At 40.0% G+C, this 27,149-nt stretch overlaps 4 protein-coding genes across 5 annotated transcripts in view; 1 reads left to right on the top strand and 3 right to left on the bottom strand.

Annotated features, from left to right (window-relative positions):
- Positions 1–7,604, bottom strand: part of zgc:85932 (uncharacterized protein LOC405875 homolog) — a 29,360-nt gene extending 21,756 nt beyond the window's left edge. The window contains 4 exon segments of the mRNA XM_049576390.1: positions 111–229; positions 373–387; positions 1,888–1,957; positions 7,247–7,604. Coding sequence (XP_049432347.1) covers positions 111–229; positions 373–387; positions 1,888–1,957; positions 7,247–7,483 — 441 coding nt within the window. The 5' untranslated portion in view covers positions 7,484–7,604.
- Positions 7,605–8,785: 1,181 nt separating this feature from the next.
- eif3k (eukaryotic translation initiation factor 3, subunit K) lies at positions 8,786–15,328 on the bottom strand. 2 transcript variants are annotated; one of them, XM_049577233.1, is made up of 8 exons: positions 15,160–15,328; positions 13,576–13,674; positions 12,680–12,800; positions 11,702–11,779; positions 10,620–10,686; positions 10,383–10,460; positions 10,098–10,223; positions 8,786–8,926 (listed from the first exon to the last, which is right to left on the bottom strand). In XM_049577233.1, exons 1-8 carry the CDS (start codon positions 15,219–15,221, stop codon positions 8,895–8,897), a joined length of 663 nt encoding a protein of 220 aa, XP_049433190.1. In that variant the 5' UTR covers positions 15,222–15,328; the 3' UTR covers positions 8,786–8,894. The 2 variants fall into 2 exon arrangements, with proteins under 2 accessions (XP_049433190.1, XP_049433191.1); XM_049577234.1 differs by having other exon boundaries at positions 11,702–11,776.
- Positions 15,329–16,698: 1,370 nt separating this feature from the next.
- On the top strand, positions 16,699–18,976 carry sbds (SBDS ribosome maturation factor). The gene is made up of 5 exons (XM_049577214.1): positions 16,699–16,929; positions 17,116–17,245; positions 17,338–17,538; positions 18,016–18,180; positions 18,331–18,976. Exons 1-5 carry the CDS (start codon positions 16,802–16,804, stop codon positions 18,454–18,456), a joined length of 750 nt encoding a protein of 249 aa, XP_049433171.1. The 5' UTR covers positions 16,699–16,801; the 3' UTR covers positions 18,457–18,976.
- A 1,989-nt stretch (positions 18,977–20,965) lies between these two features.
- LOC125889040 (uncharacterized) lies at positions 20,966–25,958 on the bottom strand. The gene is made up of 2 exons (XM_049576691.1): positions 25,264–25,958; positions 20,966–22,261 (listed from the first exon to the last, which is right to left on the bottom strand). The coding sequence occupies exons 1-2, from the start codon at positions 25,891–25,893 to the stop codon at positions 21,539–21,541; spliced, it is 1,353 nt and encodes a 450-aa protein (XP_049432648.1). The 5' UTR covers positions 25,894–25,958; the 3' UTR covers positions 20,966–21,538.
- Positions 25,959–27,149: the final 1,191 nt, after the last annotated feature.

Raw genomic sequence — 27,149 nt, 5'->3', positions numbered from 1 at the left:
CTTTGTGTCATTGTCCCTGTATTTTAAACCCCAGACTGAGAATTCCACCTTGTAAAACAAAGACGTCTGCTCTGCGCAGAAAACATGTTAAACAGCTTTCAGGTATTTACCCTGAACATGAAGCAGCCGTTGTATCCTTTCTGGAAGCCCTGTCCAAGAGGCATTTGAGTTTCTTTCTGAAAGTGTCACTTCTCAGCAGAAAGTGATGCAGTTATGATGGCAGAAAGCACCACAGCCTTGTTGAGAAATAAGTTAGGTGATGATTTAAATTCTGCATTTCAACACAATGTCATGAACTGTTTATAAGGTGCCATGCCATTGCCATTGCCATTGTAACATTTGGCAGTCCCTGTTTAGAAGCCCTATTTCTCCTCCATATGCAGTCGTCTTTTGCCCAAATTTGACACAAACTGGTGCATCCTCTTCAGCCCTCATTCTCCCATAATCCATTGTTTGCTGGCCACTTGTTTCATGATATGCATTCAGAAAGTGTCAAATGACTGCATTGGGTTTAACAGGTATAAGTAACCTGAAGGAGAACGCAAGTCAAAATTAAAATCAGCTTTATAGGCCAACTATGTGAGCACATACAGTACAAGGAATTTGACTTAAATAAAAGGTGGGGAATAGAGAGGACTATCGTGTCCACAATAATGTGTAAAATAGTTGTGAAAAACACAGTTTACATTATAGAAATGTTCTAAGTTGGGACCATAGCTCTACAAAGGGAGCTGACCAGTCATCTTTGATGCCAATTTGCCTCTAAGGCTAACAAAGGTACTGCGACACAAATATCAAATACCATATTTGAATAATATTATCTACAGTTTGGGCAGCTAAGTACACTGCTTCCTGCTGACTCATCCCCTTCACAGTCTGTATTTGTGTCAGCAGCAGCTGTAATTCTTCATTAGCTGCAGGTGCATCAGGTTTTATTCATGCACCTGCAGATCTGTCACAGATGATTTCACCTCCGTGGAGCTGCATTATGTTGTTTTGCAGGCCACATCAAAGTGCTGATTGTCAGACTCTTCAATAACTAACAAACACTGCTACTTGACACACAAACTAATATAACCCCACTCAGTAACAGTGTATGTGATTGTGATTCTTTTGATTTATAGCTGGGGTAGGCAGTTTAATTTTGGCTTCATTGGAGCAAACATCCCATAATAAAGTCTGAGCAAACTAGAGTTTTGAACCTTCTCTTATCTCTTGGCTGAGCAGATGAGCTGCAGGCAAATCTACACTTAAACAAGATTAAATAAACCAGTATCTGGGAAACACTGGGTCACAGTTTAAAGCACGTGTAAACGCCCATGGTCGTCTGGTGGGAGGGGCTTAGGATAGAGAGAAGAGAACTGAAGAAGGACGGTGTATTTTGAAATTCTACCATTTATAGGGGTGTAATGATCCATCGATCCAAATCGATAAATCGATTCAATGATCAACGATCCAATCTCATCGATGCAAAATGAAAACAATGATCAATATCATCATCTTTGGGATACGCTCTTATTTTGAACATCTGTGTTACCGTCAAACAGCAGCAGGCAGACGGCAAGCAGCCAAGAGAAAGACGATGAGGACAACATTATTTACTTGGGAACAAATTACCAGTGTGGAAATATTTTGGATTTCAGAGAAAATACAGGTCAACAGGTGTATGGTGTTTGTGAACAATTACGTTATCAGATAAAACACAACATAATGTTAGCTGTCTAGACCGGCATCTCACTCAGTTAACTTTAACATTAGCTTCTCTGTTTCATCAATGACAGTCTGAAAAAACGTGCATGCAGGCTGAAACTCAACTGTGCTGTTCTGTCGAGAGATGCAACGGTGAGTGAGAAAAATAATAACGTTACGTGTCAGCTGTCTTCTTACTGAGGTTTCCCTGGCGGACATCCAGACGAGAAGCTCCATCTACTATGAACTGAGGTGATGTGCAGAGCTCCTGGGAACAGCAGGGAGTTTGATGATTAGTTGACCAAAAGGAGAAGGCAGAGGAGCCAGAGAAAAAAAGAGAAAGCAACTGAGAGAAAGGATAGAGAAGGAAACAGTCAAATGAGAATAAACAGGATTTAGGGCGTTAGAACGCTAAAGTGAGTGGCAGCAAATTATTACAGTTCAGCTATCAGAGCAAAGTGGCATAAATTTGGCGCAATATTTGTTTTTTTTGAAGGAGTACTTCAACAGTCTTACATATGGTCACACGACAGGATTGATATTGGCTTCATATCTTTGCAGTGTTGCCAGGTATATGATAATTACCATTTTAATCAGGCTGTTCTAATGCTCGGTTCGTACGTGAAAAGTAATGCACCATGATTTGTATATAATCCAAGTAATCAGGAAGGTTGGAATCACATGACCAATGCACTCACGGGAGTACAGAAGGAAGCAGTATAAACACCCCAAGTCTGTGTAAGGATGCAGGTTGGGGTGGTGGATTGGTCAAACAACACAGGACTTTCCCCCAGGACAGTGGTTTTCAACCTTTTTTGTGGCAAGGACTCCTTAACTGTTGAAACATTAGGTCACACCATTTTCAAGAGACAGATGAAGCCAAACTAACGTGCAGAATTCACACACACTGGTGGCCAAGGCTACTATACAAGGTGCCAGAGTGGGAGCAATTGGGGTTCAGTATCTTGCCCAATGATACTTTGACTGTGGACAGGAGGAATCAGGGATTGAACCAATGATCTTCCGTTAAATGAATGACCTGGTCAAACAAGTGAAGCACTTTGTAACACAGTATTGGAAAGGGCTGTATAAATAAAGCCAGACTGTTGTGGTGAAGAGGGACCTGAACCAGAAGGCAAAGCTCCCGACTCACCAGTCCATCTATGTTCTGACTCTTACCTATAATGGTCATGAGCTTTGGGTAGTGACCAAAACAAATGACACTGAGGATACAAGTGCCTAAATTGAGTTTCCTCCGTAGGGAAGCTTGGCTCAACCTTAGAGACAGGGTGAGGAGCGCAGACATCTGGAGGGAGCTTGGAGTAGAGCTGTTGCCCCTTTGGAGCCGCTGAGGAGAGGGGTGTCTGAAACACCTTGCTCAGCCTGCTGCAGATGAATATGGATGGCTGGATGTATGCATAATAGATAATTCACATGCTTTGATGCATAATTACTCAGAAATGAACTGACTGACAACACTTTGTCTAGCCAGCTGAAACAGAAATGTGACAGAAATAATGAGATAATATTTCATTATGGACTCAGTAGACTGTACAGTATGTAAATATGAGGGAGAGTCCACAGTACCAGTCAAACAGGATTGGTATATCCTGGTCATTAACTGTTCAAGTGTCAAACCACCGGCCTGAGAGCCAAACAAATCTGTGACATCAGGTTTTATTTGCTCTGGCAGATACTACTGGCCTTTGCGATTTGGTCTGGTGATGCCAGGCTATGACAATAAACTGATGAACTTAGGACTGACAACCTTCTGACATACATATACCAAAAGATAAAAGGGGTAGTCTTTAACTGAATGTCCATTTTAGTGTGTCTTTATTGTGTCTTGAAAGTTCACTTGATGTTAGACAAGCAGACAGAGCAACAAGTGCTCTCTCCTCCAGTGCGCCCTTGTTTAACCTCACCGTGTGTTGATGAAATGATGATGACACTTTCATACAGCCTGACAACATTTTTCTTTTTGAGCCAACAAGTCTAAGGTTTTCTGAGGTGCCTTGATTCTTTTTACATACTAAACTTTATGACGTTTTATCTGTTTGATTTTGTCATTTTCATTCTTGTTGAGGAATCATGTTCACCCCCAAATCTAAATTACATATTTTTCCCTCATAGCCGTAGTGCTATTTATATAATCTAGATTGTTTTGGTGTGAGTTGCCGAGTGTTGGAGATATCAGCTGTAAAGATATCTGCCTTCTCTTGAACATAATGAAACTGGATGGCACTCGGCTTGTGATGCTCAAAGCAACAAATACGTATTTTGGAGTGAACTGTCACTTTAAGAGACAAACAGGATGCAACAACGCCACTTTAATCACACAGGCTATTTTTACCTTCATACTATCTCCTGCTACCTGTTTATACCTGCTCATGCTGAAGTCGACATATATATTTATTTAATCCTGTCTATATTACAGTTCATTCCTTATCACTACTGTACACCTGTCAACCACAGTATTCTATTTTATATTTCTTTCTATTTTCAACTTATGCACTATCTAATGTCTTTATGTATGTCTGCCAGCTACAGATGAGACAGACCAAGACATTCTGCACATATATTAACTTGTTTGTCGATATCCAGTTTATTCAGTAGCACCTGAAGGCAAAGTTTAACCCATAAATTGATATGGGTTGATGTTTACTTTTCTGTAATCTTCTGTATTCTTCTCAGAGCAAAGAAGAAGAAGAGAGACAATGGAAAGGAAAACAGTAACACGAGGACAAACAAAACAGGATTTAGCACGTTTAACGCGAACAGCACCAGGCAAAAGGGAGTGTCAGCTACTTACTTAATCAGAACATGTGACATAAACTTGGCACAGTATCTGTTCTTTCTTCAACAGTCTTACTCAGAGTCACAGGAAGATTTGCATTAGTTTATACAGTATTGCAAAGTGTATGATAATCATCATTTTTGTAGATGTCCGATTAATAATTCTAAACATATTTATGACAATCTCAAGTTAATATAAACAATCCAACAGCAACATAAACTACAGCGTCTCTGGAAAACATAATAACTTTCGTGAAGGATAGATGCAGGGCCACTGTGTAAGACTGCGTTCGCTATAGAAATAAACTTGCACCTGAGTGTAGGCCTACTACATAGCACCTGGAGGCAAAGTTTAAAGGTTCTGTTTGTAACTTTCAGAAAATCCTTATTATTAGTTCAAATAGCAACATCTGGGCTACCCAGGGCAGGATAGGAAATCAAGCCTGAATGTTTCGACCATTTTCTATTTGAATTTTGAATTTCAGTGTCCATTGACATTCAAATATTACAACCCCCTCTGACAAACAGTAAGTATAATAATGTCAGACGTAACCTGTGTTGTCTGCCATTCCAAATGAAATACAAACATATTTTCTTTGATTTAGTGAAATGCGATGATGGCAGGGGCAGCGGAATATTGTGAAACAGGTACAATAGGATACCAGTATTAGACCATCTTTCTACTGATTAATACATCGCCCAAGATATGATCATAATTGGTTTGAACAATTCTTCCCCCGTCAGGAACAATGTGTTTACCTAGACATACCTCTTTCTAACCCACAATACTGACACCTTTGACTGACCTGTTAAGTCTTGTGAAAACAAATTTATTATTGAGCTCATTCTTGACCAGGTACAACATACATACTAATGCACTGACTTATCTTTCGGCTGATGCATGCCCAGGACGAAATGCATCTCATTTGTGTGTATTTGTGCTTTATGTTTCACAGTTTTATGGAAATATAAATTGAGGAAATTGTTTTTGGGGAAAGTAAAAGAAGGCAGAGGTAAATCCAATAAAGTCATACACACATATATAAGTGCCATAACAAATTTAAATTGGCTGAATAATTCTGGAGTGGCACAGTGGTTAGCACTGTTGCCTCAGAACAAAAGGGTTCCTGGTTCGAATCCAGGAAAGAGCCCTTCTGTGCGGAGCTTGCATGTTCTCCCCAGGTCAATGTAGGTCAATGTAGGTTTTCTCTGGGTACTCCAGCTTCCTCCCACAGTCCAAACACACACACACAAGTCAATTGGTGATTCTACACTGGCTGTAGGTGTGAATGGTTGTCTGTCTCTATGTGTTAGCCCTGTGATAGTCTGGCGACCTGTCCAGAGTGTATATATGCAGCTGTCAAAGTACAGTAGAATTACAAAGTAGCATTAAATGAAAATATTGAAGTAAAGAAACAAGTGCTGCAAAACTATGCTTAGGTGCAGAGCTTGTACTAAATTAATTCACCATGGTCCAACATAAAAAAGTAAGATGAACTCCTTGACCAGGTACAACATACATGCTAATGCACTGACATATCTTTCAGCTGATGCATGCCCAGGCACTAATTATAATATGTATTCAAATATGCTCAAAATATTCCCTCCAGTATATTGATTAAAAATATATAAATATTTTTTGTTATGCAGCAACAAGCAACAACACACCACCACCCAAAGTAATCATTAGCAAATGTAATCATAATCATAAATAAGCATGACAAATTGTCATTATTTTCACTCTTGGTGTTAGTATTACGGTGTAGCTACTGCAGAACTGTGTGTGGTTTGTCCAAGTTATGTTGCCGTACTTCAGCAGAAGCCGTTGCTTGACTACTGTGTGAACAATCAATGTCAAAACACTGTACAAACACTGATCTCCCTCTCTATTGTGTTACTTTCAACATGGGTGGATTACTATAAAAGGGCCTACTGGGTACAGGCCCAGGGGCCCGAAGTGTCAGGGGGCTCCCTGGCCTTTATTTGCAAAATGTCACTCAATATAACACATACAGACCAGAAAGACCAGAAAGAGAATCAACATGATTACAAAAAGATGCAGAGGAAAAGAGAAACAAAAGAACTACAAAATGGACAGAACAACCACAATGGGACAAAACAGGACTACAAAGCAACACAAAAACACCAATAAAGTCACACAGATACCTCTGAGACCCAAACAACCACAAAAAAGATGCATAACTGCAAAAAAGACATGCAAAGGCATCACAAAGTCTGTGTCTTGCTCCTATGAGATGGTGGAGTCCTTTGCATATCTGTGCCCAGGGGCTCATTACCTCTTCATCTGCCCATGTCTGTCAAATTATTAAAAAGTGGAAAACTAGAGTGTAATGGGAGTGTTATGTAGGTGTTATATCTGTCTATAGTTATAGTTTTTGTGAAAAGTTAGTATGTCATGATGATAAAGTAATTACAAAGTCATAGTGTGCATCTTTCCTGTGCAGCACTCAGTAATATGCTGTCTCCCCTAAAATGCCATCCAGTCATCAGAACTTTTAGATTCCCTGGCTTAATTGTTCAGCCGTTTAGTTTCTAAAAATTTCCCCTCAGGTTTATTCACCCCAGACCCCCTGGAGAATTGTGTCACACAGGGTGATAACTGAAAATGACCTGCCCTGTTGCATGCAAAAAAAAAAACCCACTGAAAATGTAGCTCACACTTTATTACCTTTAATTAAATGTATTTAAGTTTGTATGCACCACAGCAGAGGAGGTTTAAAAGGTTTCACCCTTTCTTTACCTTTGGTCGTTTCCACTCCACCCCGGACTTCATCTCCAGCTCTCCCCGGGGAAAGTGATAGTCCACGAACAGTCCGTCCACGCCGACCGAGTTGACGTGCCCGTCCTCCACGGGCATGTCCCTGGCCATGAGGTCATTGAGCCAGCGGCGGGACTGAGAGCCGAGCAGCTCGTCGGAGCTGACCGAGTCCGCATCTTCGAAGGAGCCTTCAGAGGACAAACTCATAGACTTAAACATGTTGGAGATGTGTTGTGTTGCCTCTTCAGCAATCTGAACTGAGCTTCTAACTTCTGCCTCTCGCTTAAATTGTCAACAAATACAAAGTAACCACGCCCTGTGGGAGCTGTAGACAGGTAGATGCTCACCTGGGCGGAAGGTGCGGGTGGCTGTTGCTGCTGAGTTCACTGCGGCATGGTTTTTTCAGTCCCCGTCAGCCAGGCGCCCCCGCGTTTCTCCACCTCAGTTTACAGATTCAACAAATACAAAGCCACCCAAAAATAAATCAAAGGTTCCGATATCTTTTTATGTAAAGTTCTTCCAGATATCAGAGCCACTTCAACAAGCTTTCCATTCCCAAAGACACACACCAGAGTCAGAGGTGGAACGTTACTAAGTAGGTTTATTCTAGCAGTGTACTCATGTAGGCTACAGCTCTCAAGTACTTGTATTTTACTTGAATATTTTAATTTTCTGCAACTTATATTTGAAATCTTACTCATAACTTATTGATTTTTTTTACAACTTTAGTTACGGGTTAATTTGCAGATTCAGATTATCGATACAAAATATTACCAAAATAAATTATGCATTGGGGGAATATTCACAAGATACCCAACAGTTACAGTTAAAATGAGACCCACCTTCACCAGCTGCAACATCACAGTCATAAACACATCAATAAGTGTGATCCAATACTATAATATTTATTACTCTGGAATGGGTAGTTGTGTGTAATAAGTCCTCCATGATTAGAGCTTCAAGAATATTTAGATGCTGATACTATTGTACTGTTAATTATTATTATTATTATAACAGGGTATTTCCACACTGTGGTATTACTACTTTTATTAACTACAAAAATTAACCCTTTTTGTGTTAAAGGCTTTAACATGAAATGTTCTTATTTCATGGAATACGGGCTCATTTCTGAGAACAGCCTCACATGATGATTACGCAGCAGCTTCACATGTGGCTGCCCTGATTCATGCTGGGTTTTTATTTTGCCCAATAACAGTGTATAGCCAACACCCCAATACCATAAAATACATACAAGGAAGTAAAATATTTCCTCTTTTAACATGTTGTGACAAAAGTTTTAAAGGTCCAGTGTGTAGGAGCAGATAATTTGGCTCCTGCTAAAAACCTCCTGGACAATGAATACTGTAGGAATTATAATTAAGAGAAGTTTCAGCTGGTTGCAATTTACAGTTCTCACCACTGAAACCCCCTAACTCTTACACACCAAACCTTTAAATAATGAAGCAAGGGAGGGGAAGTTTTCAAGACCGTAAAGAGAGCAGCAAACACAGACAACTGGTGTTACTGATAAATTATTTTTATTGAGAAAAGAGTGATTATGAAAACAAATGACCTGGTTCAATCTGTCATGCTTAATATGAGTATATGTGTGTGTATGTGTGTGTTTGCATCACTGAGATGTGGCCATGATGCTGGATACACCTGTAAAAAGAAAAAAATAGGGGCAGATGTGTAGAAAGAGAGAAAAAAAGAGGAGAAAGAATATTAAACTTCAACTTCCAGTAAATCTACAACACGGAAACAAATATTTCACTCAGTGTGGAATATAGATACGATATCATTATGAGAACAAATGTATTTTTAATGACTAAAACACACCCAGATATCTTTGATCCATGTCTTTCATACATGGACTTTGAACAGCATTAACTTTGTCTGTAGGTTACAGCACAATAAACACAACTTAAAAAAAAGAAAGAAATCATTTACAACTAAGTAGCTTACTTAGTTACTTATTGTAGAAGCACAAATACTGAGGAAAAATGACCAAATTTACAAAATCTGCCAGTCTACAAAATCATGCAGGCAAAATGCCAGGAAGCAGATGCGGCCAGTGCAATTGTCCCTCCTGACTCTCTTACAGTCACTATGGTGGTGAAGGTAACAAAAACAGGACTTTTTTCCAACTCGTATCGTGCCTTACTTTAGCGAATCATAACATATTGAGCATGGAATTTATTTGCAAATGCTCTGGTTCAAAATGAGGCCTGCAACAGACAGCAAGGCTTGTTGTTTCTAGCCAAGCAGATTCCGGAAAACTTGCAGACCGGATCGACTGATTAAGAGGAGTGAGGGGTCAGCAGTTACTGATGTTATAAAACAGTGAATAAAACAGATTTTTAATGATTATGAATCACCGCAACCACTAGAGGTCCATGAGCATACACTCTCAAAAGGCTGATTGTAGTCCAGTAGTTTGCCAGATTAGCTGCCGACAGACAGATACACACACACACAACTAATCGCCTGACAAAGATAATGACATGAAACAAAGAAAGGGGGCAAATCCTCATATTTGAACTTCTACATTCAGATGAGACTGTTCTCATCAACTGATGGGAAAGCTTGCAACTTGTAGCACTAACAATAAGACACAATGAGTCAGAAACCCATAAGCACACATGACAAGTGCAACCCATCGTGTTACATTGGTGATAAAGTGTAGTATTATGTGGTACAAATATTAGAACTGGTTCACCTAAAGAACCTGGAAAAGTCCATGTTATACATGTATTAGTTTTTGTTTTCTAATTTAATTCAGTTTCTAGCATATAATACTCAGTTATTTGTCAGTCTGAGCGGCAGCACTCACTCTCAAAGTCAATCTTCTCCACAATGTTCTTGGGCTTGACGCTCTCCTCCTGGTTGAAGATGAAGATTTGTCCTTCCTCGTTCTCTGTCCAGCCGTACTTGTTCATCCACACCTTCACCTGCGTGTCTGGACAAACACACACAGAGAGAGGGGTTAATGCTGGAAGGTTTGGTCACGTTTGTCCCTGCATCATTTTATTGTCTAGAGACTGCTTTAACTGGCACACTATCTAACATTTGGTGCATTGATCACTGTGGCAGGTCTGTGCTTTATTGCACTTCTTACCCAGTGGGTCTCCCAACATCTCAGCCAGTAGCCGGTGCTCGATGGTCTGGTAGGTAATGCCCACAACATGGCAGATAACTGAGGAGGATGATCAATTAAACAACAGACACTGTTGATCATGTTTAAACAAGTTTAACGTGCATCTTTTCCGTTTGGGTGTGCTTGTTTCCCACAGACTGTTCCTATTTATTGTAAGATTATAATGTCCACTGAGATGAGTCAGAACATGACACTCACACTTGCGAACAGAGTCCTCGAAACCAGTAATCCCATCAATGAGTTCTCGGTTCTCCTCGAGACTCGTCTGCCAGGAAGAAGAGGAAAAGGTCATGATTTAATGACACTGAGGGAACAAACTCTTTCGCAAGATTGGAAAAGAGGAAGAAAACAAAAAGGTCTTAGAACAGGAAGGGCAGAGATGTTGTAAGAAATGTGTACAAGTATGGATGAGTCAGCAATATTAAGCCCCATCCATTTCCGGTCCTTTGTTTATCCCGGTAACACAGCGTTGTGCGCAGGTGAACCACAGAGTGAAAAAAAATTAATGAGAGGCAACCTGCAATTTAAAGGCTGTGTGACATTCAGAGCATTAATACAGGAGTGTAAGTAATATGTAGTTTGTTAAACTCTGAGGAGAGGAAGAGTCTGCTAGGTGCCAGGCTAATTTGTGCAATGTAAACATGTTTAAGGTAATAATGGGTGACTGGCAGAAACCAATTGTTTTGACTATGAACCTTGACAGTTAACATTGAGCCACATTTTACACTTTTGTTTAATGACAATGGCGTTGCTGTTAATCCATGTTTCATGGCTCTTTTCGGGAGCTTGCTTTCATGTTTTATAGAAAAGATTACAATTTGGGTTAAAAAGAACCAATTTTTACCAGACAGATCTTACTGGCAGAAAGGTTAACTCATCCCATGGGCGTTTTTATGTAAGTTAGTGAAGTCAGTTTAAAGGAAACTTCACTGCACCTAGGCGGTTTCAACTACTTACATTATTTATGTGGTGTTTTTATCTTTTGTGTCCTAAAGCAATAAAGTGGCAGCTTCTTGTGTTACATGGACACATAATATTGTCTCATATCAATCACACAGACGCTGAAGAAGAGCATGAGCACGACCATGAACAGGCTGAGTTGGTGGTGAAAAAAACACAACATCTATTACATGGCGATACTTTGGATTCAGGTACGGTGAAGTTTAACTGAAAGACGTGCTGTGTAAAACTTTAAAAGTTAAAGTCGCCACATCATGTCATTTTGTCTGTGTGTGTGTGTGTGTGTGTGTGTGTGTGTGTGTGTGTGTGCATGTGCATACCCAGAAGCTCTGGAAGTGGCACGTCTCCAGCAGGTTCCCCAGGTAGAGGATCTGTCTGATGGGCCGCTCCTCTTGCTGCGACACTGTAGTCAAGGAAATGCCCCCCAACCCCAAGACAGAGTTTGCCTGTTCCCCTCCTTACCGAACAGAGACCAAACTCATTGTAAAACACACTTCATAAAAACTCAAGAGTTAGATTTAAAAATGTTCAGGTTCTACTGCTGTTTTTTCCCCCTGTCTCTCTCTCCACAGTTGTTGGCCAGCTTTAGTCCTGTAACGTTAACGTCATCCCCACCCCCACCACCCTGGACATGTATAGGGTGCATTTTTACTGCAGCAACACACAGCCTCTTGTCTGTTTACAGTCAGTTCTGTGCGTTGTTATGGATATATTGTACACAAACCAACTCGCCAACAGTTTGCAAGGCTGGATGAAGATGCATGCTCAAAAGAAAAGGCCACATTCTGGTGTGACAGAGAAACACACCTACAGTTAAACTTTATGAAAGACATGGATATCAACAGGTTTTGGGATATGAGCAGATATCACAACGCCAAATTTTCAAGAAGGTGTTCAGAGGAATGAAAGAAAGAGGCTGTGTTTGCCATGACTGGAGAACTCTGAGGGGGGGGAAAAAAAAAAAAAACCCTATTCTGATGTAAAGACGCAAAATGGCACAAGCAGCTATACCCTTTCAACTTTTCCTTATTTTAACGTGATGAACGACATGTTAAGGCACACTAATCAGAGTATGCATGGCTGCATGTAAACAGTAATATTTGTGTAATAATTATTTTCATAAGCCAAGTAAACAGCTTAGTATTGGGGGATTTTTCGGAATAAGAGCAAAAAACAGAATATTTTGTTTATGTAAACATCGTCCTTGTGACTGTAAACTTCGCACATATTAGCGAATGGGAGCTAATGGTGCAACAATCAAATGACATTGGATGGATGAAACAGCACCAAAAGGATACGTGTGTCTGGTCGATCATACACTTGCAGAGAGTGAAGTCGGTGTGTGGCAGGTTGGTCAGAGCCTTCAGCAGAATCTGTGATGTCACCTGAGTCTGGAAGTAGGCTGGGTTAAACTGGTACCTGCAGAGGTAGAGATTTTTTTTAACATATAACATTTGTATCATGACTGTTAAATGTTAGGATAACTTGGCTTTAATCCTTGCTACAGTGAACAAGAATCACCGAAAAACTACAGAACAAGTTTGATGATACACTAAAACATACTTACAAATGGTGCATTGGTAGCCCATTAACAGGCATACCGAGTATATCAAAGATTATGATCGACCTCCAAGCAGCTGTTCAGATGGACTATCTAACCTTAGATATTGCAGACTGTACGTTCAGGAGAGTGTGCATCAGAGACCGACATGTTTGAACATGTTTGAATAGAGTGACAAACAGCTTATCAACCGTTTCTGACTACCATTACACTCACATGCTCACTGACGTCCAACATTTGTGCGTCAGAGCCTAAATATTTGCATAGAAACAACTCCGCTGCTTTCTTCCTGATAGACCTCTAGGTGATATATATTTCCTTGTATAGAGAAATGTAGACGTGTGGCAGTATGCTGACTGCTCATAGCGGACACGCACCTGTCATTTAGAATGACTGATTCACCAACACAAACACTGTGGTAAGAACAAAATTGGCTGGTGTGTATATGTGATGAATCCAATGGTGAGTTTGTGTACACACACTTCTTTTATGCACACAGTAACAACGTTTCTACACACATATTAGCAAACAAGGCTCAGTGTTTTCAAGATCCAGATCAGCTGATTAAACAAACTTTCCTGTGTCAGCTGAAATTATCTGAATGTATGTTAAATGGTGGCTGGTGGAACTTACAGCTTCAGGACAGCCAGGTTGGCCTCCAGGTCGTAGGCATTTTCTTTAGCTTGTGTCTCCACGTAGCGCTCCAACGTTGCAAGGTTTTCTGGGTTGTACCTGTGAGGAGAGTCAAGAGCATCACCTATGAATCAAGATATGGATCGATCAGTGTTTCTGTGCAGTGGATACAGATATGCTGCACTGCAGGTCAGATATTTTCAGCACCTTATAATTCAGCATGTTTGGTTAAATGTTCTTCAAGGCAGTGATTGTGCCATGTATAACCATGCAAGTGATTTGATGCTGAAATTTCTCTGTCGGACATTTTTTCTGCACTTGTCTTTTCTCTTTTGTGCTCATATTTGTGCCCATGCTGTTCCTGCAAAGTCATTAATATTGTTTCAAGCCTCATGAGCTGGAAATACTAACAAAATTTTTTATCATTGCATTATTAAATACAGGCTCATTGGAAAGATCAACCAGGTTAGCAAGCCTCTGTACTGTATGTGAACATCAGGTGCTGTCTTGTCTTGGAGGAGAATAAATCAGTCTTGAGCAGATAACATTTGTCACATCAGTGTTAAGATGGGTGGTGTGTGTCAGGTGGCATCCACATGAATGATAGGACCCAAGGTTTCCCAGCGCAACATTACATTGTATCAACATGATCAATGTTAAAGACTTTTCACTTCACCTGTCAGAGGTTTTAGTGTTTTGGCTGATCGGTGTACACATGCACATAATCATCCAGTCCATGCTTATTCATTAAGTGTTGAATTCTTTGCAGTAATTATATAGTTAACAACTTACTTGAATTTCATAAAGATGTCTTATTTTAATTTTATTAGGTCAGTGGTAGTATTTTAAGATGACCAGATTTCTAAAATGAAACCAGAGATAATACCAGTTTGGCAGTCAACATATTGTATCCAATATTATAATCTATTAAATTAAAAAATAAAATGGACAATTCCAGTGTTTTAACCACTTAGTTGCTCATGTTTAAATCAATATCATATTGAGGACTGGCTCTTGCAACATTCAAAGTATAATTGCAGAATACAGCACAGACGTTTTTTATATTTGTGTTCATTATATATTATTATATTCTGAAATAGTATACTATGTTATTATTCTATACGTTTATTTCAATACAGTATTCACTACTCACTATTTTAGTCACTGTCTTTATAATATTAGTTGAGAGTATTAAATGTATACTATGTATGTCAATTATTAAATTAATCTAATAAAGTAGGGTTGGCATACTTGATTCAACCTTTTCAAATTGATCTTCAATTGAATGATTCAATATCGCTTCATAAAATCCAAGATACGTTTTGCCGCTTGTGTACATGGTCCTGTCTGTGTTTTGCCTTCATGTGTCCTGCCGTGTTGTCCTTGCTCTAAGCTGTTATGACTTTTAATGTGTAAGTTCATTGAGAGCAATGCAAACATCCTTTTATGTGTTCACATATTGGGCCATTAAAATTGATTCTGCTTCTGAACTCAGCAATAGTTAGCTTCAAACATTAGCCAACAGGCTAAGCTACAGTTAGCTTGTTCGTCGGGACATTACTTAATTGAGAGGATCATTCATACCTATCAATTCCTCGCAGGAGCTTCCCCACGTTCGCCCTCATCTGCTCGAAAGACGCCGACATTTGGTCCAGACTTTGACAGCAAACTTTAGGGCGAAAAACCGAATTAAATCCGCACGTGGGCCGCAAAGTAGAAAAGCCACCGGAGCGGAGGGAGAAAAGGGTCGGACCGGAAACGGCAACGCACAAACGGAACGTTTTCTTCTTCGGTTTTACTTTCACAAACTTCAACCACCAACACTAACATTATACATAGCGCCACCTACTGACCGGAGTGTGTAACATCATGACTTTAAAAAACAGCAGGGCCTAACCATTGCAAGAGTACTTCAAAGTAACGTACCAACACTGAAATTACATAACTTAAAAAGGATTACTTGGATTTTTTTTCAACACAAAAGCTGCAATTTTAACTTTTTAAAACAATGCCTAGTAAATACTGTGCATCCTGGTTTAAGGAGGACTGTCTATCTACAAAATCATCAACAAAGAGTAAGTGATATTAGGACAAAATTCTCAAATTCTTAATCCCTTCTGAACATAAAGAAATACACTTTAAAATGGTAAATGATATGCATCCATCAAATGAAATGATCAGAGCAGGATTTAAATTAAAGGTGGGCAACTGTCACATATTAATACCAATGTAGAAACCACAGAACACCTTATAGAAAATCTGTGCACAACTGGCTGCTCTCCAAATCCACAGATATTGACTACTGAATCTTTAAAAACATTCAAAGTAATTTTGAAGGACAAATCCATTGAATTTCTGATCAACAATATCATCATTGTAACAAGGCTCTTTCAACATGCATGTTGCTTTGCCAAATGGGAGGGAGGATTTATTTGTCTGAAAAGGAGAATTGAACTGTACAGATGTTAGTCGCTCTATGTGGGGAAAAAATGAAATATATAGAGTAAAAAAAGAAAAGAAAAATAACTAACTAACTAAATAAATAAATAAATAAATTAATTAATCTTTCTAAAGAAATAATATTCTATAGCCTATATTAAATCTGTTTCGGAGGACCACTTTAGGGGCATCTTTTTTTTTTTTATCCCCCAAACAACACAATACAAAACAATTACAAAACAGGGAGTGGCCTACTGGGATAAATAAAATACAATAAACTAATAAAATACAAGCAGAAATAAAACTGTAATTTGTAAAATAAATAAATAAATACACACATGCAAATTAAGAGGGTTATAATGTCCCTAATGTTGCATTACTAAACATAATCCTATTGTTACTTTTTTTACTTACTTTAAAAATAAGTCTTCTAAAGTCGTACATGCAATGTGGCTAATAACGTGACACTGACATTACATGACAGGAACTATTCCTGAAATGTATAAATTATTCTATTATTTTGTCATTACTTTGTTTTATAACCGCTTTCATGTTATGTTATTATGTTTTATTTTTTAATTATCATATGTTCAAATAAATAAATAAATAAATAAATAAATAAAGAGTCTGACGAAAAACACAGGGAGCGGAACTCTTGTTTTCACGTCGATGTTTCACAGCGGACACTTATCGGAAACGGACTCTGATAACACAAACGGCGCAGTTAGCAAAATCGTCGTGTTGACAGCTGCTTCGGGCTGAAAATTCTGTCGTATTAAACATAAAAATGTCTATATTTACGCCAACGAATCAAATCCGTCTGACTAACGTGGCGGTGGTGAGGATAAAGAAAGGAGGGAAGCGCTTTGAAATCGCCTGTTACAAGAATAAAGTTATGAACTGGAGAGCAGGAGCGTGAGTATCGTTCACTGTCAACACCCGCAAAGTTTCAGTGTTTGACTAGAGAGTTACCAGAATATCTTATTTATTATTTCTTAAAGTCAGCTGACATTTGTTGTTTCCACTCTATAACTGTCATATGAAAGCTCCTCGGTGCCTCACTGTCCGTCTGTGACTGTCTAACATGGTGTTGTCTTTCAGAGAGAAAGACCTGGATGAGGTGTTGCAGACAAACTCAGTCTTCGTCAATGTGTCCAAAGGTCAGGTGGCTAAGAAGGATGACTTGACCAAAGCTTTTGGGACAGATGATCAGACAGAAATCTGTAAACAGGTAGGAAATCTTTTCCTGCCCACCTCTTATTCACACTGCGTCATCATCATTCACCTTCACGTCCCGTCCTTTCATTTCTCTCTCTGGGACAGATCCTGGCCAAAGGAGAGCTCCAAGTGTCAGACAAGGAGAGGCAGTCTCAGCTGGAGACCATGTTCAGGGACATTGCAACTACTGTGGCGGAGAAGTGTGTCAACCCTGAGACCAAGAGGCCATATACAGTCAATCTGATTGAGCGGGCGATGAAAGACATCCACTACTCTGTCAAAGCCAACAAGAGCACCAAACAGCAGGTGAGGAGAGAGACGTAACACTTTGTTTGCTTCCTCATGATTATAGACAACACAAAGCTTCCTCTCAGACCTAGAATATATTTGAACTGCCATCACACAAAGATTTATTTTATCATTTAATAATAATAATAAACTTTATTTATAGAGAACTTGTATCACAAGAGATGTTAGTCAAAGTGCTTCACAATATAGATGCAACACAATAGCAAGAAGGATGAGATTAGACAATAAAAAAAGACATTAGATGATCAAAAAAATATATAAGAGACAGTAAAAGAACAGAAGAAATAATAAGAATGATGACAATTAAAAGCCAAACTAAATAAATAGGTTTTCAACTGTCATTTAAAAATGCTCACCGTGTCTGTGTCTCTTATAGTGACAGCTCTTATAGCTTTCAAAAAGTAGGTGTGGAAATGTACTTTTTTCTTCTCTTTATCCTGGACTGATGATCCTCATCTGTGCTGTTGTCCCCAGGCTCTGGAAGTGATTCGGCAGCTGAAGGAGTCCATGGAGATCCAGAGAGCCCACATGAGGCTCCGGTTGGTGCTGCCAGCCAAGGAGGCCAAGAGGCTGAAGGAGAAGCTGAAGCCGCTCCTGCAGGTTGTGGAGAGTGAAGACTTTGATGAGGAGCTGGAGATGGTGAGGAGAAAAGATTTAAAAGTTGTGTTTTTTGCTGGTGCACACTTTGACTCTCTCTGCCTTCTGTTTTGTGAAATATCCATTCTGTCTTCATTTGCCAATGTCTTAATTTCTCTCCCGTGCCGCCTCCTTCTTCTTCCTCCTCCTCAGGTGTGTCTGGTGGATCCCGGCTGCTTCAGGGAGATCGATGAGCTGATCCGCTGTGAGACTAAAGGGAAAGGCACTCTGGAGGTTCTCAGTCTGAAGGATGTGGAGGAGGGAGACGAGAAATTCTAGTAACCCAGCGAGTCAGGACTCTGCACCTTATCCACACTAACATGCTTCACTGCGGCACACAAACTGTAAACTCATTTATGAGATTATATTTTTGAAGAGATTCCTTCTAATTTCAGTCATTCCTGTTCCTGAGTCTCTCTGTGTTTAAAGGAGTAGTTTAACTGAAAAAACATTTTGCCAGACGTACATGCTGGGTGGAATAGATTTTCGAAAATTAATTTGTGCATTTATACCCACACCTGCAGGTCAGTAAACAGTCCTGGCCTGCACTCACTTATTTATTCAGGTTTTATTTTTAAGCACGTCTGTACCATTAACCAAACTTTTCTGCCTTCCATCAGACTGTGTGTACATGGGAGAAATGTGCAAATGTCTCCCAGCTGCACTTTGTGTGCCATGTAGTCCAGCTCAGCATCTCCATTTAGTGGATAATTACTTTAACCCAGTAACTTATATTTTGTTATAATGAATGACCTTGCTCTGTTGCAAATAAATATTAAACAAAATATTTTATTTTTTTGTGTATACACGGCAACTTTCCTGATACACACACACAGTTGATCTGGAAACAAATCAGTTTTGTGGACCTTTTGCAGAAATATGTTGCAGCTGTAAGAACAGAAAAGAATCACCTCCATATCAGTGATATATAAAACATTCCCATCAGTTGTACCCCTGAAAATGAAAATGAAGAGGTGCAGCACAGAGCACATTATGGAAGTATTCACAGTGCATTCAGAAAGTATTCAGATCCCTTCACTTTTTCCACATTTTTAAGTTACAACCTTATTTTAAAATCGGGTTAATTCATTGTTTCTCTCATCACTCTACACTCAAAGTGAAAACAGGATTTTAGAAATATTTGAAAATTTATTGAAAAGGAAAAACTGGGTATAACGTGCTAAAGCCTGCTGCATCATACAAAAAAGACTTGAGGCTGTAATTTCTGCCAAAGATGCTTTCATTAGGTACTGACTAAAGGGTCTGAATACTTCTGTCCATGTGATAGTTCAGTTTTTCCTTTTTAAAAGAAAATACAGAAATTTCTGAAGTTCTCTTTTTGCTTTTTCATTATCAGAAACTGACTGTACATTAATGAGAGGAAAATGAATTTAAATGATTTTTACCATCAGGCTGCAACATAACAAAATGACAAAAGTGAAGGGGTCTGAAGACTTTCTGAATGCACTGTAGATATTATCTTGAATATTGTACCCTGATTTATATCCATTTTTTTTTAACAAATGAAATGTTTTTGGGTTTTTTTACATTTTCTTTTGTTTTTACAGAAACATGTAGTGAACTGGGGCAGTATATCAAACAAGTTTTGATTTGAAATACTTTAAAGGATTTTTATTTGTAAAATTGTGGTCAAAACACAAAATAAAGTCCTTGGGGGTATAACTGCAGAAATATGTTACAATCACATCGCTAAAAGAAATGTTTTGATACTCAGTTATTTTAGGATTTTGACTAAACTGTTTTTCTCACATTTTAAAAGAGATCAAGATGTAGAATCGTCTGTAAATCAGAAAGTCCTCAAAGTTAAAAGAAAACAGAAATCATGTTTCCAGTCATATCGTGTAACCATATCACCTCAAGTGCTCTGTGGCAAAGCAAATTAAACCCAACCTAATGCCCAATTTAAGGGTCCAGTGTGTAGGATTAGGATGATATATTGGCAGAAATGGATTATCATATTCATAACTATATTTTCATTAGTGTGTAATCACTTGTATAATAAAACTAAAACTGATACTGCACCCAATAAAAACTACATTAAATCTAAACAGTTTTAAACAGTAACAACTTAAGTGAAATAAACAAACCCTCTGGGAACCAGCTGAAACTAAACTGAATTTAAAACAAAATAAAATTAATTAAACTTACAATTGTGGCTTTAAATGGACCCCTTGCGTTTTTGTGTTTGACACCTTAGTTCTCCTACATGCTCGGCAACGATAAGAAAATTCAGTCCTGCAACCTCAACGGCAGATGCCATGAAATTTTTCGCAGTGGATCTTTACAGGTTTAGTGTGTAGGATTTACAGGGATATATTAGAAGAAACTGAATATAATAAAATGTTTTCTTTAGTGTATAACCACCTGAAAATAGGAATCACTGTGTTTTAGTTACCTTAGAATGAGCTGATTATGTCTACAGAGGGAGTGGGTCCCATCTATGGAGTCTGCCATGTTGCACCACCATGTTTCTACAGAAGCCCAGAATGGACACACCAAACACTGACTCCAGATAGAGCTATTCATATTTCATGTCAGCCACCGTAGTCAGCAGCCCCTCTGCAACAAGAGTCGGAAAAACACTTTTTTTTTTTTTTTTTTTAAACGTGAAACTGCTTTATTCAGTGTTTTCACGAGTTTTAATCACCCGGTCCGTTTGTTTTGGTAAGAAAGAGACCTCTGTGGATAATTCACTGCTAAATACCACTAAATCCCCCTAAATCTTACACACTGGACCTTAAACTCAAATAACTCATGTAAACAAATATTTCATTTGTAATGAAATTTATTCCACAGTGTCCTTTTGTGCAGAAGAGTTCATCTCACATGTAAACATTTTTGCCTCTGTCAAAAAAACAAATATGAAAAGGCATTACTCTAATGTAGGGCAATGTACCTGTGCAGTACAGGGTTAAGTTTTAACATCAATGTTAACACTTTCATGTTTAAGGCATTACAGTGAATTAGAAGTATCAGAGGGCTGTGATTTCATAATGCTAGTACCAATAATGGCCTCAAGTCAAGCAAACAGACACAACTACAATTTTACAGTGGTATTTAACTGTAGAAATGAGGCCTGCATGTAAAATGATACTAAACTGTGTAAACTGTGTGTTAACTTTAATAGAAATGGATGCAAAACAAGATGCAAATTCAAAGTCCTACCCACATCCTGGCTAATAAATCTAAGACATGACACATGGCTGTGCTTCTACTACAGTGCATCGTTACTCAACATGTGCAGCTAGAGTTCTTCCTCTGCTGTTAAGTCTGTCCACAGCCTATTCACATGTTGATTTTCCAGTTTAATCACTCAGTTAAATATTACACCACAGTTCCCTCAGATGGGCTCTGATCTGCGTTCATACTGGCTGCTTGTGAACGCAGCCCTGTTGATTCGGCTCAGTGGGTGGTTAGCCTCCCCCTCCTCCAGGTTTGGATACCTGCTTTGCTCAGGTGGCTGCACCTGCCCCTCAGTGGTGGGGCACCTGGTGGTGAGAAACACCCCTCCGATCACCATCATAGCAAAGGAGATCCATCCGAGGTATAGTGCAGGTCCCCAGTCTCTCCTCAGCAGTGTAGCACCCTCCAGTGGCTGACTGGTGTGATGGCACGTCCAGGCTGTGGGAACTAGCAGCAGGATTCCAGACAAAACAAAGAGAGCACCAGAAAACACTTTGATCTGGCCACGCTTGGGGAACCACACTAACCCCGCTGCTCCAATCACCACAGCAAAAGCCCCGGCTCCAATGGCCGCCATGATGAGGGCTCTCCACGTCCGAAAACTTCCAGACAGAGACATGAGAGACTGGTAGAAGGAGCAGTGCAGGCTGCCATCTTGGGCCAAGTCCCAGTGATCCCATTGCAACCACACCCCATCCCAGTAGGCTGGCAGAGTAGCGGTGGTGTTGTCCACGGTGCCGCTCACCGTCCACAGAGCCAGGCAGCGAGTCAGAATGGCACAAAGCCACCCGGTGAAGGCCAGACCGAGGGCAGCGAGCTCCAGCTGCTGCTCCATGACCACGGCCTGCCTGCTCTTCCTCTTTACTGTAGGCCCGACTGCCTAACCAGAAACAGCTGGCGGCGGGGTGGGGTGTGTGTGTTTTTCTAAACGTGTGTGCATGTGTGAGGGAGAGACCTTCTGTGTAGGTGTGTGTGTGTGTGTGTGAGTGTGTGTGCCTGTCTGGTTTGCATGTCAGTTCAGAAAGGGGAAACCAGTTCTTTGGTATTCATGAAAAGAAGGCACGGCCTCGCTGCAGCTGGGTGGAGGAGGGAAATCCCTCTGTTTTCTCTGCCATGGTTTCAAAACAATCCCTTTCTCCCAGTTTCTGTGCAGAGGCAAAGACAAAGCTTCCACTGTGCTCTGATTATTCAGCCACTGTGTCGTGCTCCTCAGACAGAATTTGATTTAAAGAGCACAAGTTCTCAGTGATCTGTGTTCTGACAGTAGCAGTGGAGCTACCGGGAGGAGAATAATGACACCTCATTTAACCTCATTCGAAAACAATACTTTGCACTGCGGATTACTGATTCAACTGGAACGTGTTTACTCCACTGTGTTTATTTTGAATTCTAAGATGTAGCTCACAAGCACACAAGCTCTGTTTATAATTTTACTCAAAATGGTGGCCTAAACATGATCAGTGTAACTTTCTAGGGTTTAAAAATGCATGCAGATTCATCTACAAGGGTACAAATCACATCTCTTGCTTTCTCTTTAAATTCTTCATCAGACCAAGAAAAACCACATTAATTTGGACAGATTGCATGTGTTTCAAAAGATGTCCCATAGCTGTATCAGGCATACAGTGAAACACACTGATCCGCCACAACATTAAAACCACTGACAGGTGAAGTCAATAACACTGATAATCTCATAACAATGTGATGTACTGATGGGAAACCTTGGGTCCTGGCATTCATGTGGATGCCCCTTGACACGCTCCACCCACCTAAACACCGTTGCAGACCAAGTATGTCCCCTGATGGCACTGGCAGATGGACAGCATTCCATGCCACACCACTAAAACTGCTCAGGAATGGCCTGAGGTATGTGACAAACCCAAATCGAGCGAGCATCTTTGGGATGTGCCAGAACAAGTCTGATCCAAGGGGGCCCCACCATGGATCGGACTTGGCTCTTGATCATTGGGGAAAGCGCTTGTGGGGGTGTTCTGTGGTGTTTCGCACCAGAGCATTGGCAGGGGATCCTTTGAGTCCTGTGGGTTGTGAGGTGGGGCCTCCATTGATTGGACTTGTTACGGCATGTTCCACGGATGGTGGATGGATTGGGATCGGGGAAATTTGGAGGCCATGTCAATGCCTTATGCTCTTTTTCATGTTCTACACATTTGTTTATGTGATGTGACATAGTGTGGTGTCCTGCTGGGGGCGCCGCTGCCATGGGGGGGCCTTTAACAGTGTTATGGTGGGTGGAGCGTGTCAAGCAGCATCCACTTGAATACCAAGACCCAGCGTTTCCCAGCAGAACATTACATTGTAATGAGAAGATTAAAGATATGCACTTCACCTGTCAGTGGTTTAATTGTTGTGGCTGATCTGTATATATTCCCCATATATAGAGATCTAGAAATTCAACTGCATGTTTCATGTCATCCAAAGACTGACTCTGTATATGTCTTGTATTGATACCTCTGCGGAGAGAATTAAAGTATTGATAATGGTCACACAAAGTGTCTTAAAGAGAGACCTCAGTATTTTTTAAACTGGATGTTATTTTCCCTTTCACTCATGGCATTTATGCACAGACAATTTACATCCAATAAAAGTGCTTGTTTTTGCCACCTACAGGCTCGAATTGTTGAAATAAGTGTCTGACAACATTATGCAAAGTGTAGAAACTTGTCCCTGGGGTAGCTGGGTTCTTTACAGACCTCTGCAGCGGCACACCAGTTAAAGCATGAGGACCAGAGATGAGAGCCATTCGACAGTTTATTGTTCTTTCATAGGATTTCCTCTTTAAACAGATGACTGACACAGATGATTTAATGGCTTAATGTTAAATGAATAATTATCAATAAACAAAGGTACTCTAACAAATCTGAAAAAATTCACAGAACTCATTCCCCATTAAACACTTAAACAGCAATAACTAAAAGCAATATCCTCAACGTACTCAAATAATGCATCAGATGCACAGTCGGCTGGAGAGCGTGGAAAGCACCGTATGCAAATCAAAGGAGATGCTGGGCGGGCCTCTGATCCAGGCCTCTTATCAGTTCAGGTGTGGCCTGATAGGTTGAGGTTGAGTCCCGCCCATCAGCACTGGACAGGAAGGAGCATTTTCAACACAAAGGACCATTTTGTTTAACCCACCAGACTACATTTAAACAAACAGTAATTCTATCATCATAAAACACACTTCAATTGAAGCTGACAGAAATTAAATACAACTTTCAAATATTGTCCTGGTGCATCTCTCAACTGTTCCAACAATCACCAACTCTGGTTTAAGTGAAATAAACCCAGTTCGATGTGAAAATATGCCGGCTCTATATATGCTAAAATTTGTGCTTTTTTAAATGGAGTCTGGTGGGTTTGCCAATGCCGATTTCTAGGCTTTTACAGGTTACATAAAAAGGATCTTACTCTTTGACAGAAAGGTCTCCATGGGGATCCTTTCTATAATGTTTTCAGAATAATAATCTGAGCCTGTCAGTGGCAAAAACAAGCACCTATAATGGATGTAAATTGATGGTACTCAATTGCCCTGAGTGTTTACATTGCAGTCTGTTTCATGGCTGCGGGCTGCAGCCCTATCGCTTAATACAAGACCAGTTTCAAATATTGTTGTTCCTATTGGTCACTTAGACACAACGCATGGGAAATGAAGGTCCAGGTTGGAAAATACCAAAGGTATCCTTTAAGGAGAGAAAATTCACAACATATTAGAATAAAATGCAACATCAGAGTCCCCTCACATATTTAAACGTGCTTTGTTTTCAATATCTTTATATAGTCTGTAAATATCTGTATGTTGCCAACTGCATTATGTCACACAGTTCAGTACATTTATATTTATGTTAAGCCCTCCTCACTTCACACATAGTTCTTGATGGCGTAGCTGCTGTGTGTGGGTGTCCTGGCCAGTGTGTACCCGGTGGAGGGGAACCTGGCTTTCTGTGGTGGGCAGCTTGTGCACAGAATGGCTCCTCCAAGGAACAGCAGACCAGATGTCACAAAGCCAATATATATGGCTGCTCCAAGCTCCCTCTTCAGCACCTCGGGGACGCGTGGGTTGTGAAAGTCATGGATGATGGAATTGGCTGTCCAGGAAACAGCAACTATGGTGGTGAGGGCTGCCAAACAGAAGATGGCCCCAGAGCTCAGCACCACCCGAGCCTTGATCCTCGGGTGGCTCAGGCAGTTGGTGCAGCGTGCTCCCAGGAGGAAGATGAGGAATCCCAAACATCCCAGAAACAGGCTGATGCAGATGAGACCACGGGCCGCCTGGAGGTCTGGTGACAGGTCCAGCAGGGCATCATAGAGCTTACACTGCAGCTGACCTGTGTACTCACTGACACAGGTCATCCACAGACCCTCCCAAAACACCTGCATGACCACCAGGTGGGTGCCGATGAATGCTGTCACCTTCCACATGGGCAGAGCGCAGATCAGGATGGTCCCGGCGACACCTATCATGGACAGGCTGATGCCCAGCTCCTGCACAGCCATGGGACACTGTGCAGAGTCACTCACACCCTGCTGGGAAACACAGAGGGAGCAGAGCAACAAAAACATGTAGTTATTATTCAGAATGGACACCTGTAACCTCCCTTTATCACATGTTATGTTGTGCAGTATTTTGCTTTGTGATATGTTTCTTTCATTAGTATAAAACCTAAATGTGTCCCTCTGGATCAGATCAACATAATGTTCATGTATGGCTTTTTATTTCATCCTGCAACAAGGAATTATAGAAAAGAAAAGCTAAGATAGATAGACATTAGATACAAAGTGTCACCATGCAGATAAACTGTGTTCACTGTTAGCAGATGTAACCGCAGAGATGCTTTTCTCATAAAGATGACAACGTCTTCCCTGAAACTGATGTCATCTGACAAAAATGCAGGGATTTTCTAGCCATGGATGCAAATGGCCACCAGGGAGCAGTGTGTCACAAAAGACAAACACAATGACAAGGAATTGGGTCATTGCTGATCACTGGAGGCAACAAATTCCAGTGAAGTGTCTGGGATGTAAATTTGATAAGATGCATCTTAAAATTCAGTTTTCGAATTTGAGAAAAATACATTTATAGAAAAGGTTACCTTCTGTTACAGGATAAATGCTGGCCTGGAATTTGAATATGCTACTGAAGTGATTTTAAATAGCTGGGTGTAATCAGCTATTTTTCCTTTAAACTGAATGTTTATGTGGTGTTGCAGAATTACTCTCATCTGCAAGAGTTTAATCACACTTTAAGATTTTTTTTTACAGATCTCATACATATTTTAGATCTGTCATTAACTTGTCAAAATGTTTCATGACCAAAGCTAAAGACAGAGTACTGTCTGACACCAGGAAAAACACCTTTTACCGACAGAGTTGTGCATTTATTCCACCCATTTTTTGATAAAAAATCTTATTATGAATTAACAGTGTTTGAAAGGCTACTTTTGAAATGTAATAGGTTACAGATTGAAAGTTACCCTGTTATATATCTAAGAAGTGATGTAACTTTAAATCATTCCATCAAAGTAATGTAAATTATAACATTTGATTACTTTTTGATTAATCTTCTACCAAATGTTTTAAATGAGGCAATAAAGTTGAGAAGTCCTGAAAGTGCATAAATGTTACTCTTGTTTGTTCTTGTGGCTTTGCTGACCTGCTTGGAAGAAAATATGGCAAAAGACGACATTCCTGCACATTGAAAAGATACAAAATAACAGAATGATTTTATTTTTTACATAAAAACATTTTTACCA

The sequence above is a fragment of the Epinephelus fuscoguttatus genome, linkage group LG5 (genome assembly GCF_011397635.1).
Source record: "Epinephelus fuscoguttatus linkage group LG5, E.fuscoguttatus.final_Chr_v1".
NCBI classification, from domain to species: Eukaryota; Metazoa; Chordata; class Actinopteri; order Perciformes; family Serranidae; genus Epinephelus; species Epinephelus fuscoguttatus.
The sequence above is the reverse complement of the archived record's forward strand: the minus strand, read 5'-3'. Positions and strand labels throughout refer to the sequence as shown.

What these genes read in the sequence shown, in the direction of transcription:
- eif3k (XM_049577233.1), bottom strand. Translation starts at nt 15,221, where the DNA reads ATGTCGGCGTCTTTCGAGCAGATGAGGGCGAACGTGGGGAAGCTCCTG. An exon ending in CTCCTGCGAGGAATTGATAG is followed by an intron (nt 13,675 to 15,159) that starts GTATGAATGATC and finishes CTCTCCTCACAG; the next exon opens with GTACAACCCAGAAAACCTTG. An exon ending in GGAGAAGATTGACTTTGAGA is followed by an intron (nt 8,927 to 10,097) that starts GTGAGTGCTGCC and finishes TTCTTTTTACAG; the next exon opens with GTGTATCCAGCATCATGGCC.
- sbds (XM_049577214.1), top strand. Translation starts at nt 16,802, where the DNA reads ATGTCTATATTTACGCCAACGAATCAAATCCGTCTGACTAACGTGGCG. An exon ending in ATGAACTGGAGAGCAGGAGC is followed by an intron (nt 16,930 to 17,115) that starts GTGAGTATCGTT and finishes GTTGTCTTTCAG; the next exon opens with AGAGAAAGACCTGGATGAGG. An exon ending in AGACAGAAATCTGTAAACAG is followed by an intron (nt 17,246 to 17,337) that starts GTAGGAAATCTT and finishes TCTCTGGGACAG; the next exon opens with ATCCTGGCCAAAGGAGAGCT.
- LOC125889040 (XM_049576691.1), bottom strand. Translation starts at nt 25,893, where the DNA reads ATGGCTGTGCAGGAGCTGGGCATCAGCCTGTCCATGATAGGTGTCGCC. An exon ending in GCTACGCCATCAAGAACTAT is followed by an intron (nt 22,262 to 25,263) that starts GTGTGAAGTGAG and finishes GTTTCTGGTTAG; the next exon opens with GCAGTCGGGCCTACAGTAAA.